Source organism: Rhinopithecus bieti, unplaced genomic scaffold, assembly GCF_001698545.2.
Source record: "Rhinopithecus bieti isolate Rb0 unplaced genomic scaffold, ASM169854v2 scaffold_1853, whole genome shotgun sequence".
NCBI classification, from domain to species: Eukaryota; Metazoa; Chordata; class Mammalia; order Primates; family Cercopithecidae; genus Rhinopithecus; species Rhinopithecus bieti.
The window spans coordinates 777,661-792,928 of NW_016804151.1; the positions used below are offsets into that span (position 1 = coordinate 777,661).

A 15,268-nucleotide genomic window follows, 5' to 3' on the forward strand; every position below is an offset into this window, starting at 1 on the left:
TTTTTTGAGATGAAGTGTCACTCTGTTGCCCAAGCTGGAGTGCAGTGGTGCAATCCGGCTCACTGCAACCTCCAGCTACTGGGTTCAAGCGGTTCTCCTGCCTCAGTCTCCCAAGTAGGTGGGACTACAGGCACAAGCCACCATGCCCGGCTAATTTTTGTATTGCTAGTAGAGACAGGGTTTCACTATGTTGGCCAGGCTGGTCTTGAACTCCTGACCTTGTGATCCACCCGCCTCGGCCTGCCAAAGAGCTAGGATTACAGGCGTGAGCCACTGCCAAGTCACAATATTTTAACAAAGTAAGAGGTAAATGTTTCCTCTCACGCATATTTCCCTCTACATCAATCCCCAGAGAAAACTCCCACAACAATGTTGTCCTTCCTGACTTGACAAATGTAAACCTAGACCTGTCCGAGGACTCTTTCTAATCATAACTACAAAGGATTGATCAGTTCAACTAATTTTTTATGAGATGCCAAGGTAATTCAGTGGGGAAAGGATGATCTTTTTATCAAATTACAATGAAATAGCTGGATGGCTATATTCTCCCAGTTTCATCCTTACCTCAAATATATACAAAATTAACTTAAAAGGGATTGTAGGCCTAAATGTAAAATCGAAACTATAAAACTCCTAGAAGAAAATACAGGTAAAATCTTAGTGACTTTGAGTTGGGGAAAGATTTCTTGTATATGAAAAAAATGGCAAAAACAATAGGAAAAAAATTCAATAAACTGATGCCATCAAAATCAAAATTTTAATCTTCAAAAGATACTATTACAAAATGAAAAGGTTAAGTTATAGATTTGTAGTAAATATTTACAGAACACATATCTGACAGAAAACTTGTATCTTGTATAAAAACTCTTGGCCAGGCATAGTGGCTCATCCCCGTAATCCCAGCACTTTGGGAGGCTGAGGTGGGAGGATCAATTGAGGCCAGGAGTTTGAGACCAGCCTGGGAAACAAAGTGAGACCTAATCTCTGCAAAATATAAATACATATAATAATTAGTTGGGTGTGATGGCACACACCCATAGTCCCAGCTACTTGGGAGGCTGAGGTGAGAAAATCATTTGAGCCCAGGAGTTTGAAGCTGCGGTGAGCCAAGAGTGCGCCAGGACACTCCACCAACCTGAGCAAGAGTAATACCTTGCCTCAAAAAAATAATAATAAATAAAATAAAATAAAAGCAAAAAAACACAACTCAATGAGAAAAAGTTTAAAATGGGCAAGATTTGAACAAAGAAGGTATGAGGATGAAAAATAAGCACACTAACATTATATGTCATTAAGGAAATGCAAATTAAAACCACAACTAGATACCACTACACACCCACTAGAATGGCTAGAATGAAAAAGACTGAAGAAGACTGACCATATGTAGTGTTGATGAGGATATGGAGCAACTGGAATTCTCATACAATGCTGATGACAATATAAAATGGTACAACCACTTTGGAAAACAATTGTAAACTTACACCAGCCATTCTACTCCTAGGTATTTTTATTTCCAAGAGAAATAATAGCATATATCCACACAAAAACCTGCACACAAATGTTTGTTAACAGCTTTATATGTAAAAGCCAAAAAGTAGAAACAACCCGAAAATCCACACACAAGTGATTGCATAAACAAACTGCAGCATCATACAATGGAAGATTACTCAGAAAATTAAACAACCCAAGTATTAACACATGGATGAATCTCAAAAATCACGCTGAATAAAGCCAGGTTTTAAAAAGGGGGCATACTGCATGATTTCATTTATAAAAAATTTTAGAAAATACAAACTACGGTGATAGAAAGCAGACCACTGGCTGCCTAGGGACTGGGACAGCAATGGATTACCAAGGGTTATGAGGAAATTTGCAGGGCGACAGATGGTTCATTATTTGATTTTGGTGATGATGTCACAGGTATACAGTACAGTAAGCTCTCCCTCACCCATGGTTTTGCTTTCCACAGTTTCAGTTACCCATGGTCAACTGCAGTCTGAAAATATTAAATGGAAAATTCCAGAAATACAATTTGTAAGTTTTAAATTGTGCACCATTCTGAGTAGCATGATGAAACCTCAAGTTGCCCTGCTTTGTCCCACCTGAAATGTGAATCACCCCTTTGTCCTGCATATCCACATTGTATATGCTACCCATTCCTTTAGTTATCAACATCTTCTTGGCTTCATGATCCAAGACCACCTTAAATAGATGATTCTTCTTCTGACATATCATCAGAGGTCAATAGTACCTAATGCTATGTCAAAATGTCTATATCCTTCACCTCACTTCATCTTATCATGTAGGCATTTTATTATCTCACATCATCACAAGAAGAAGGGTGAGCATAGGATGATATTTTAAGAGAGAGAGAGACAGAGACCAGATGCACAAAAATTTTATTATAGTATATTGTTATAAGTGTTCTATTATTAGCTTTTGCTGTTAATCTCTTACAGTGCCTAATTTATAAGTTAAACTTTATGATAGGTATGTATGTATAGAAAAAAAATATGTGTGTATACATATACACACATATATAAAACATGTATGTGTGTATATATATACATACATACATACATATGGTTTGCTACTCTGTTTTCACATATCCACTGGGGGATCTTGGAATGCATCTCTCATGTATCAGGGAGACTACTGTATGTCTGTCAAAATGTATACAGTATACTTTAGATATATGCATGTATTATATGTCAATTACACCCTAATAAAGCTGTAAAAAAAACTTACAGAAAAAAGTCCTCTTCTTCATCTGAATCATCTTCCAAAAGATTTCTCTGTCAAAAAAAGAAAAAGACTTGAGTTTTCAGATTCAGAGGGCTTACAAAATGCCACAGAGGAGTAATGAAATAAGTCCTATACTAGTGAAATATCTTAACTCCAAGTGTCCATAAAGAGGGAAAAGTAATTACATATCTTTCACTGGAAGCTAGAAGATGTGGGACAACATTTACAGACTTTGCAAAGAAAATGCTCATAATTATAGAATCCTATAACTGACTAAAAAAGGTAGAAAGGTCACTGAAGCTGGTATGGGAGTGAGGAACTGCAGGTAGTCAGGAGGGAGCAAGTCCCCTCTCCTTCCTTCTGACTGCCAGTGTCTGTCTGTTGGCAGAACTTAGGGAGCCAGGTGGAAAGACGAAATATAGTTTGTGGATTCCAATTGCAGCATCAGAGAAGAGTATAGAGGGATAGTTTGGAGCTGAGGACAAGGGCTTAAAAATGGGCATGTTCTACTTTTTAGCTACTCTACCCACAAACAGCCCCCTAAACAAATCTGAACTTCCAAACAAAAGCAATCTTACTTTTACAACATACAACAATTTTCCTTAAAATGAGGACAGTCTCACCTTCTCCCCAAAAGGGGTGGGTATAAAGTCCAAAAGGTGGCTAAAGAGAGCAAAATCCAGACCTTTTCAGACACACAAGAGCTCACATAGTATACAAGAATCCCTTTTCCTAAATGCTTGGGACCAGAAGTATTTCAAATTTTGGATTTTAGAATATTTGCATATATATAAGGAAACATCTTGGGGATGGGACCGAAGTCTCAACACAAAATTCATTATGCTTCATAAAGACCTTGAGTTTCAAATATACCTTATATACATGGCCTAAGGGTAATTTTACACAATATTTTTTAATACTCTTGTGCATGAAACAAAATTTTGATTGCGTTTTGACTGCAACTCATCACATAAGGTCAAGCGTGGAATTTTCCATTGTGGCATAATGCTGTTACTTAAAAAGTTTCAGATTTGGGAGCATTTTGGATTTTCAGATTAGGGATGCTCAAACTACCACTTGTTGTAGGCAGAATAATAGCTCCCAAAGATGTTCATTTCCTAATTACGAAAACCTGTTTTTTTGTTTTGTTTTGTTTTGTTTGAGACAGAGTCTTGCTCTGTCACACAGGCTGGAGTGCAGTGGTGCAATCTCGGCTCACTGCAACCTCCACCTCCCGGGTTCAAGCGATTCTCCTGCTTTAGCCTCCCAAGTAGCTGGGACTACAGGTGCGTGCCACCACGCCTGGCTAATATAATCACCAAAACCTGTGAATGTATTACCTTGAATGGTAAAAGGGACTTTGCAGATGTGATTACGGATCTTGAGAAGAAAAGATCATTATGAATTATTCATATGGGCCCGGGCCCAATGCAGAGGAGAGAGAGAGAGAGAGAGAGACAGACAGACATTACACTGACGGTTTTGAAGACACAGGAAGGGGCATGAGCCTAAAAAGGTAAACAGCCTCTAGGAGCTAGGAAAAGCAAAAAAACAGTTTCTTCCCTAAAGCCTCCAGAAACAACACAGCCCTACTGGCACCTTGATTTTAGCCCCATAAGCTCATTTTAGACTTCTGGTCACCAGAACCATAAGACAATAAATTTGTGTTGTTTTAAGTCTGTGGTAATTTGTAGCAGCAGTAATGGGAAATTAATACACTACCCATGTACTTTTTCTGAGGAAATTCCTCAAGAAATTACAGCAGCCAAAAAGAAAATGAAATCAAAACAAAGACCTTAAGACTGAGATGGATGATGCAATCAATGAATCTAATACAATGTGTGGCCAAATCTAAATAGTTGATGATAATGTGACTGTAAACAATAAGTTAAAGCTTTTGAAAAAAATACGTATTATACAGAAAAGCTTAAAAAGAACCTAAAACGTTTCCAACAAAGCCCAGAAGCTGGGAGTGGGAGACTGAAGTGAGGAAGTGAAAGCATTGCCAATATGCTCATCTTGATGAGGAGTGGAATGGAGGAAGCGGAAACAGGACTAGAATTAAAAAGTAAAACAAGGGAAGGGGCTTAGTTTTTGGTATGTTGACAGAGAACACAGATTAACACTACCATTAAAATATAAAGTTAGTAACAAAAGAGAGAGGGAAGGAGGGAGAAGGGAGTAAAATATCTAAACTGTGGTTTAGATATGGTGGTTCTGGGGGCAAGGAGGAAGATGAGTGAAAATAATCAATCTAGTGTAAGGGAAGGCATAAGAGAATTTAGCATAAGAAAAGGCATACGGGAAAAGGAAAATATAAGAAATACAATGAATATCACTATATCTATGTATAATATATGACATATACTAAAAAGTGAAAAAAATGAAAGAAGGATGTATTCAATACTCATTTAACAAGTATTTTTGGGCATCTTTTACGTGCTTCTATGTGCACTGTTCTAAGTACTAAGCACCAGTTTTGAACAAAACGAAGTCTGAGCGCTCACAGAAAAACAAGATTGCGACAAATGCTGTGCAGAGAATTAAAACAGTGATGGGACAAAAAGTGATGGTGTGACTATGTGAGATTAGGCTGTCATAAAAAATCACTCTGAAGAGGTGAAATTTAAGCTGAGATCCAAATAACAAAGAGCCAGCCAAAGATCAGGGTGAAGAGCATTCATTGCTGCAGGACTAGCTGGCTGGCACAGAAAAAGTCCGAGTGTATTAGTTATTCACAATAAATGTGACTGGTTTGAATGTCCCCATTTAATAACAAAAACTATATGTAATTAGGGTTCAAAAAAATTCTAGCCAATATCTGTTTGCAAGAAATTCATCTAAAACAAATATCGAATAAAGGATGGGGAAAAGCGGGGGTAGAAAACATACATCAGCAAATTCTAACAAAAAGAATGTTACAGTTAGCAATATAAAGAGGAATTTTAGGACAAAGTATTAAACAATCAAATAAGATGATTTTACAATAATAAAATGTACAATCCATCAAGAAGATTTAATAGCAACGAATGTTTAAATACCTAATAATATAGCTTAAAATATCTAAAACAAAAGCTGCGCAAATTATGAGAAAGCTAGTAAGAAAAAGAGACATTATAGAAAAACAAAGAATAGAAATAGATAATACCCAATAGAAGAAATGGCCAATGACCACATGAAATGTTCAAAACCAATTAATATTCAAGGAAATGCATTAGGTCATTTTTTAAATAAGTATTTCTTGAGTAATATTCCAGCTAACAAGCAACAGACAAGCATTACATTTATAATATAATTTATTTGGTTTACGGCCGGGCATGGTGGCTCACACCTGTAATCCCGGCACTTTGGGAAGATGAGGAGGGAGGATCACTTGAGCCCCGGAGTTCGAAACCAGCCTGGGCAGTGTAGTGAAACCCCATCTCTACCAAAAAAAAAAAAAAAAAAAAATTAGGCGTGGTGGTGTATGCCTGTAGTTCCAGCTACTCTGGAGGCTACTTGAGGGGATTGCTTGAGCCCAGGAGGAGGCTGCAGTGAGCCACGATCGTGCCACTGCATTCCAGCCTGGATGACAGAGCCAGACCCAGTCTCAAAATAATAATGGTAACAGTAATAATTTATTTGGTTTAGAGGATAATAATACTAAAGATAAGGTATGTTTACTATAATTGTACACTGAGAAACACACCTTTTCTCAATGTCTCAAACCAATGCCTTTTCATACATTCATTGAATAAACACAAGTGCTAGGGATACAGTGTCAAAAAAGAATAATAGAACACAATGAGATAATATTTCATACCCACTAGGCAGATAATAATAAGTGTTGGTGAGGATGTGGAGAAATCGGAACCGTCATACATTGCTGGTGAGAATGTAAAAATTGTACAACCACTTTGGAAAACAGGTGGGCAGTTCTTCAAAAGGCTGAACAGAGAGTTACTACAATACTCAGCAACTCTGCCTTAGGTATATACCCAAGAGAAATAAAAACATGCTCAAACAAAAACTTGTATGCTAATGTTCATAGCAGCAGTATTCAAAATAGCCAAAAGTAGAAAAAAACCCAAATATCTATGAACTGATAAATGGGTAAACCAAATGTGTTATATCAATATAAGGGAATATTACTTAGCAATAAAAAGGAATGAAGGCCTCCCAGCACTTTGGGAGGCCGAGGTGGGCGAATCACCTGAGATCAGGAGTTCGAGACTAGCCTGGCCAATATGGTGGAACCCCATCTCTACTAAAAACACAAAAATTAGCTGGGCATGGTGGTGCATGCCTGTAATCCCAGCTACTTGGGAGGCTGAGGCAGGAAAATTGCTTGAACCCAGGAGGTGGAGGTTGCAGTGAGCCGAGATCGCACCATTGGACTCCATCCAGCCTGTGCAACAGAGGGAGACTCCGTCTCAAAAAGAAAAAGAAAAAAAGAAAAGAATGAAGCACTGATATGCACTACAACATTGATGAATCTTAAAAACATTATGCTAAGTCAAAGAAGCCAGTCACAAAAGGCTATATGTTATATGATTCCATTTATAGAAAACATCCAGAATAGATGTATCTATAGGTCTGCAGTTGCTTAAAGGCTGAGGGGATAAAGAAAATGGGAGATGACTGCAAAAGGGCACAGCATTTCTTTCTGGGCTAATGAAAATATCCTAAAATTGATTGTGGTGATTGTTGCACAACTCTGTGAGTATAATAAAACCCACTGAATTGTACACTTTAAGTGGGTGAATTGTATGGTATGTGACTTTTATCTCAATAAAGCTGTTACCAAAAAAGTATAATAGGAAAGACGAACAAAACTTTTAAAAGGTTTTAAAAGTAATTTATATATTATTCGAACCAATCAGTTATCAAACTTCATAATATAATAAACATCAAAAAGGAATTCTCTTTAAACAGTCAATTTTATTCAGTTCTGGTATCTAATATACTAGTAATCAATGAAGAATGTAAGGAGAAAGTGATACAATTACAGTCTCAGCAGTGGAATTTATTGAGACAGTACACTTTAAATTTAAAAATATATTCATAAAGCTTATTTATTTGTATTTTTTTTAAATTTAAGGTTTACTATTGTTTTTCTTGAAGTAATTTTTTCCTGACCTTGTTATTAGGGGGGACTTTATGTCCTATTTAATCTGATTTCCACACATATTAAACTGGTATTTAATATCTACAAATAATAATTTTGTCAATATTTTCTCAGGATTATGACCAATATACCATGAGACTGTGCTACTGGTATATCACTCCTGGACTTGATTTTTAAAAAGCAATCGTATTCAAGTGAATATGCTCTTAACAGTGATTCCATTCAGTGAACACAAATTTACATTCAGCAGTGATTGTGAGAAAGAAACACAGGGGAACTTAGGAAATATAAATAGTTTAAGTTCGAAATCATGTAAAAATAAAACTATAAAATTAATGAGATTTGCACCAATTAAAATTATTAAATAATATACTCTTGCATACTATACATTGAATTTGGCTACAACTTTCTCTGCTTTACATACATTTTTCAAAATTGACATAGATTGTATGAATTACAAACAAGTTCTGAGAGGTGATTTTACTGCATACATTTCCGTACTTCAGTCTTCATCTTACACAAAGTTAGATGTGACTTAAAGGCTCTCTGTCCAAGACTGAGGTATTTACCTGACATATCTCAGATATCAGTCAATCAACTGTCAGCATTTATTGATCATCTTCCAGGATATTAATGCTTTGCAAGCATCTCCGGGTAAGTGACTAAAAATTTCCTTGGGGCAATAAGAGGCTCAGATTATTCTAACTGATGATTTAAAAAATATTTCAACATATTTTGTGCACGCTGATCACTGAATATTCATCAGGAGCTTTCAGTCAGCTTGTACTGGACGCACATCAAGTCTGTGTTGTTTTACACTGGATTATTTTATAGGTTCACAATTGGTATCATTTACTTTAACAAACTGACATTTATTCTCTGAACGGGTTTAGTATTTCTCCAACCTTCTGCTTTGTAAAGACATGCCTTTTTTTTTTCTTTTTGAGATGGAATTTCACTCTGTCACCCAGGCTGAAGTGCAATGGCACAATCTCAGCTCAATGCAACCTCTGCCTCCCAGATTCAAGCGATTCTCCTGCCTCAGCCTCCTGGGTAGCTGGGATTATAGGTGTGCACCACTGCACCCAACTAATTTTTGTATTTTTGGTAGAGACGGGATTTCACCATGTTGGCCAGACTGGTCTCCAACTCCTGACCTCAAGTGATCCACCTGCCTCGGCCTCCCAAAGTGTTGGGATTACAGGCGTGAGCCACCACGCCTGGCCAAGACATGCTTTTGATAGTAATTCTTCAGTGTATGGAATTCCAGCACAGGTATGTCAAATTTTCTGAATCACTTTTTCTTGGAGGTCTATCTTGAAAGATACTACATAAAGAAAGAGACCCTGGCTTATCCCTGTGAGTGATTTCTCAATCCCTGATCATTCTCTGCCTTCTCTCTGCCACAGCCTTCCCAGTTCACCCAGACTTGGTTTATTTCCTCAAGGCATTTCTCAATTCCTTGCATGGGGAAATAGCTCAAGCAGACACTAAGAGTTTCACCATGATGTGGAGGCAAAAAGATAGGTGACTAAAATTGTTGAAACTGCACCAAATGCTGGTAAGCAGTTGAAATTATGGCAAAAAAGGAATAATTGGATTTGGTAACATGGAAATCATTGGTGACTCCTTAAAGTTTATTTTTTAAATAAACTTGCTAACAATTAGTCTATTGGTGGATTCTATTCCCCATTAAAAAAACAAACAAACAAAAAAACAGGCTGAGAGCAGTGTCAAATGTCTGTAATCCCAGCACTTTCCAGCACTTTGGGAGGCCAAGGCAGATGGATCACTTGAGCTCAGGAATTTGAGACCAGCCTGGGCAACACGGTGAGACCCCATCTCTACAAGAAAAATAAAAACTAGCCGGGAGTGGTATCATGCACCTGTCGTCCTTGCTACTCAGGAGGCTAGGGTGGGAGGATAGCTTAAGCCCAAAAGGTGGAGGCTGCAGTGAGCCGTGATTACACCACTGCACTTCAGCCTCAACGACAGAGCAAGACCCTGGTCTCAAAAAATAAAAACCAACCATCAAAAACACACAAAACCCAAAAAGCTGTACAAAGGGTTAGATTAAGGGGAAGAAAACGTTTCCTGTGTTGTACTAAAATAAACTTAGGGCTAAAAGTCATAAGATGGTGGATAGAGTGGATAATATGAAGTTCTGAGGTTATCCAAAAAGAGCATGTAAAACAAAGCAGACTAAAAGCTTTGCAAAGGCACAGACTATGTCTTCCAATTTTTAGCCCAGTGCCTAGCACACAGTAGGCGGTCAATATATATTTGTTGAATGAATCAAGACAAGAAGGAAGGGAAGGAGGGCTTCAGAATGGTGCATTAAAAAAATAAGAATGTGAATTATTTCCCCCAATAAATATGTATTGAGTACTTATTCTAAAAGTAATCTGCCTACAACATTCATATAAAATGTCTTTCAAAATGCTACATAATTTCTAGATTCATATATCTTTGCACAGAATATTCTGGAATAAACTAGAAATTGAAGCATTATATGAAAGATACTCTGGAACCTAAGATAATTACAGGTCTGGAGACCTTTATTTGCAATTCCAAAATCTAAAAGCTTCTGAAAATCAAAAGGTTTTGGAGGAAAATCTGAACTGATGTTAGCTAGTTTATTTACACACTTTATTTACATTAGTTAGGTATAACTAAATATACACTTCACTGAGAAATACTAATATTTTTAGAGGCACTGGTCCAGGCCCCAAAAATGCTGTTACATAATATGTTCTTAACTTTCTAAAATCTGAAAATTCCAAATATATTCAGCTTCAAAGTTCTTAAAAGATACTGCGTATTTGTATAAAACTCCCTTTCAAAAACTAGAAAGAAGCTATGAGAATAATGATTTGATCAATAATAGAAGTAGGATTCAGTTGTCACCAATCTAAGTAACATGTTTTTAAATACATTTACTATGAAGAAAACAATTAGGATTAGAATATAGTCATAAACCTTTGATTTTCCTGTTATTATTAATTAATTAATTAATTGTTGAGACAGGGTCTTGCTTTGTTGCTCAGGTTGGAGTACAGATCACAGTTCACCACAGCCTTTATCTCTCAGGCTCAGGTGATCCTCCTGCCTTAGCCTCCCGAATAGCTGGAACCACAGGCACGTGCTATCATGCCTCACTAATTTTTAAAAAAATATTTGTAGAGACAGGGTCTCCCTAGGTTGTCCAAGATGGTCTTGAACTTCTGGGCTCAAGCTATTCTGCTGCAGTGTCCCAAGTGCTGCGACTGCAGGCATGAGCAACCGTGCCCGGATGGTTTTTTTCTATTATTTACAAAGGGAATGAAAACATATTTTGAATCTTTTGTTTTTAAAGCTTAAGATTCTGAACTTACCCTTTCACTTTTCACAGAACCCGTGACATCATCATCATTGAGGTGGCGCTTAAACTTGGGAGGCATATTTTTTACTTGCGAAGTATTTTCTGCTTCTCAACAGGATAGTCACCGCCTTAAAGAGAAAATAAATTCCATCAGATTTGAGACTTTGGGGTATAAGCTAAAGTACTTAAAACAATATACACAAGACCCCGTATGACAGTGACTCCCTCATTTTTCTGACTTCAATTCCTCCCCTCTCACTTGTTCCACTCCAGTGAATGGGGCCTCCATGCTAGACCTCAACACACAAGAAATAGTTAAAACTATGAGAAAATGGATGTAATTGCCCTAAGAGAACATGTGTAGGATATGAGTGACTTAAGATAGATTTTTATAAAATGAAAGAGCAGAGAGTACAGGGAAGATGTCTCACTGAGACATTAAATGCTCTACAATTTAAAGTTGGAGTCAGAAGACAGGATAACATGTCTATTTCTCTCACTTTTAGTTGGCTGCTTAAACAATGATTCAGTTTCCTCATGTGTAAAATAGTGATTTTCAGGCTTCGGCAGAGGTGGGATGGTCAAATTGGATAATACATGCAAAAATATTCTGCGAACTATAATGTCCCATTGGTACTCCATAAAAAGGGGTATGTTTGGTAAGTACTGTGTGATATTGTGATTTATAAAATATATGTATATATTTGGTTTTAATCCCCATTTCCTGACATATCCTTGGAATCCCTGCAGTGATGTGTCTTGTGTATGCTAGTAAGATGACTGGTAGCTTAGACCCCACATAGATTCAAGATGGAGGCTGGTCACAGAAAAACCTAGGCATGATTATAAGACTGCGACTTTTCAGCCCCACCCCCTAGCTTCCTGAGGGGAGGAGGGCTCCAGGTTGAACTGATTTCCAATGGCCAATGATGTAATCAATCATGCCTACTAATGAAGACTCCATAAACCCAAAAAGGACAGGGTTCAGAGAGCTTCCCGAAAGCTGAACAAGTAGAGGGTTCCTGGACAGTGGTACACCTGGAGAGGGCACAGAAGCTCTGTACCCCTTGCCCTATGCACCTCTTCCATCTGGCTGTTGATCTCTATCCTTTATAATAAACCAGTAAACAAAGTGTTTCTCTGAATTCTGTGAGCCACTCTAGCAAATAAATGGAACACAAGGAAGGGATTGTGGGAACTATGATTTATAGTCAGTCAGTTGGAAGCACAGGTAAAACAACCTGGAACTTGTGACTGGCACCTGAAGTTGGGGGGAATCTTGTAGGATTAAGCCCTCAACCTGCAGGATCTGATGCTGTCTCTAGGTATACAGTATCAGAATTGAACTAGAGAACACCCAGCTGGAGAACCTGCTGCAGAATTGCCTGCTTGCTCGTGAGGAGAAGTCTTTTTGAGGTCACAGGAGTATTCTGTGTTGAGAGAAAATAGGAGAAATTCAATTTTTCTTCTATCAAAACAACTGGATTAAACAAAACTAGTTTTCTTTGCTACAGAATGACTCACATCCTGTTATATGCTAATATGCATTGTGACTTTCCAGGAAAATGCTTGTGTATGCAACATATTAAAACTTTTTTTGAGAAAAAGTTGTTCTATGCAAATAATGAATTTTCAGTATTTTTGACTAGATGGTAGATGAATACTCAGCAATTCAGGATAGCTCAGAAATAATGTTATATTGTGTGCTAGGCACTGTGCTCAGCGATACACATGCTTTTTCTTTTACTCTTTATGAACCTTCTTTGAAGTAGGCACCAAGAAACTAGGAGAAAACTAAAGTTTAGTAACGATAACGTTAGTCACTACACTCATTGAAACAGCAGAGATACAGGCCTAAATTAATCAATGGCTGTGCATTATCAGTTTTAACTGTTTTTTCAATTAGTTGATCGTCAGGTTTACAGAATTCTGTTCTAGAAAGACCCACTTCCTGGTAACAACCCAATAGTCCTGTTTCCTTCTCCACAAGAAGAAACACAGCCCTTTAAATTAGGTATAGTTAGATATCAGTTTGTTGGTTAATGACATACACTTAAAAAAGAATAATCCCAGAATCTGGTTTCACGAACCAAATAAAAGTAATATTTTAAGTCAGCTGCTTGTCAAAACAAATGGACACAAACACTTTTCTTTGGTAAGAAATGCTTCCAAATCAGAAATTATTCACTTGTAACAAAAACCAAACTCTTGCTGCCTAACAGCTCTTGAGTTCTTGGTTCCACAATATTTCTGTCACATACATCTGGCCCTTTTATTCCTCATACTTTGATTTCGGAATACTTAATTCTTGCAGAAATGTAACAGAATGCATGGAAAAACAGATGACAAAGCAAATTACTGAAGAACTTGTGCTTTTAACTATATCTGTATTTAGATTTTAACCCCTGCAAAGAGGCTCCCTCAACATCTCGAAGCAAACAACAGGCAGACTTATATAATGCCTTTATGAGACATACAGTAAAACTACAATCTTAAGGAGGAGCAAACCCCATATTCAGGTCTCGTAATCCCAAGAAACCATGTGCAACAAATAGAAAGCCCATCAGCAAAGCAGCAGGCAGATTAATTAGCTACCTCGATGAACTTTGATGTTATTTGCAACTGATTATTAGTAACTGATGACATGTGTATCAAACAACTAGTAGAAATAAATCATGCTCAGAAAGTAGACTAGGATTTCTCCGCCTAAGATTTCTCCTACAAAAAAGACATGTGAATTCAGGTGTTTGTGACTAGGTATACATGTAAATAAGAGAGCCATCATGTATTTCCACATTGAGGATAGACCACCACTATAAAATTCACTTAAAAAAGTCACATCACCGTATGCTTCTTATACATCGGCATATACTTAAATGTCTATGTATGCATTTTCGTAAGTAGTACGTTATCTAGTCAACAGCTTTGAATCTGGGCAGAGGCTCTCCTTTTCCAAGCCTCCATTCCCCTTTTGACTCGTCTTCCTTGTCTGTCATCAGCCGTCTTGCTTGATTTCACAGAAATAAAGTGACTTGGATGGACACAGACCGGAGACGTCATTTGCAAAGCCTGTCAAGTGTAACGATTCACTCCCACCTTCCGGTCATTATAAACACAGCAGCGTTGGCGCTCTTTCTCCCGAGCCCTTTAAATACACAATTCCAGGCAGCTCCGTTCACCCCCCACACCCAATCTGTCGCACCAGGCCACGTCCCTCGATATATCTGATCCTAACACTGGCCCTTCCTGCCCCACGGTAGCTCCTGGCATTCCTGACTGCATCCCACTCTTACCAAACCTTCCCCATCCATGGCACTGTTTTCTTCCCATCACCCCAGAGTTCCCCTCCATTCCAATTCTTCTCTTCCTCAACTGCTCCCCGTCCGCACACCCCTGTCCTCATCTTCCTTCCTCACGGCACCCCGGGCCCCAGCCTTTTCCCACTCCGGGGTCCCTTCCTAGATGCCGGAGGCCGGCCGACCAGCCCGACTAGGACGTCGGGGGGCGGCGAGGCTGGGCGTCTTCTTCGTTTCCTTCCTCCTCACACCAGCCCCTCCCGCTGGGAACAGGCCAGCGCCAGTACCTGAGGCTCCCGGGGAACTCCCGGCAGCTCTCCCGGGCTGGCGGTGCTGGGCGGGCGGGGGAAGGAGTGGGAAGCCGAGGTAAAAGGCTGGGAGGGGGAGAAAGTGCGTGCAGACCCGGCGTCGGCCGCAGCGCGCAGCAGCGCCTCCGCTCATCGAGCCGATCGGCGCTCGGCGGCCTGGCGCCAGGCGGAGAGGGCGGGTCCAGGGCACGGAGATAGTCGAGGAAGTCGATTCCGCCGAACGCGCTTCGCCTAGAAGAGCCCAGACCCACACGCAGTTTAGATGCAGCTTTCCAAAGTTAGGCTGTGCTTTAGGGGAGGAACGACCACCGGTTCTCCAGGTTCCGGTCGCGATCCGGTGAACCTGCTTCGGGTTCGTCTGGGGCCTTTTCTGAAGAAAAGAGATCTGTTCGATCCCTTGTTTACAGAATTAGCTAGACTTGGAAAGAGATGTTAGGAGTTCCTAGGCCAG

General features: G+C 38.9%; 1 protein-coding gene across 5 annotated transcripts in view; it reads right to left on the reverse strand.

Moving 5' to 3' along the window:
- Positions 1-14,975, reverse strand: part of VAMP4 (vesicle associated membrane protein 4) — a 42,547-nt gene extending 27,572 nt beyond the window's left edge. For 2 of the 5 annotated variants that reach the window (XR_001884473.1, XM_017866895.1), the window contains exons 1-3: positions 14,797-14,960; positions 11,227-11,341; positions 2,749-2,795 (exon numbers count right to left, since the gene is read on the reverse strand). Coding sequence is in view for 4 of the 5 variants with exons in the window: in XM_017866895.1 (XP_017722384.1) it covers positions 2,749-2,795; positions 11,227-11,292 (113 nt within the window). In the remaining variant the exon portion in view is untranslated. Of the gene's footprint in view, positions 1-2,748; positions 2,796-11,226; positions 11,342-12,474; positions 12,553-12,583; positions 12,644-14,796 lie in introns of those variants that run through there. The other 3 variants (XM_017866896.1, XM_017866898.1, XM_017866897.1) reach the window with 3 other exon arrangements.
- Between the last annotated feature and the right edge of the window lie 293 nt (positions 14,976-15,268).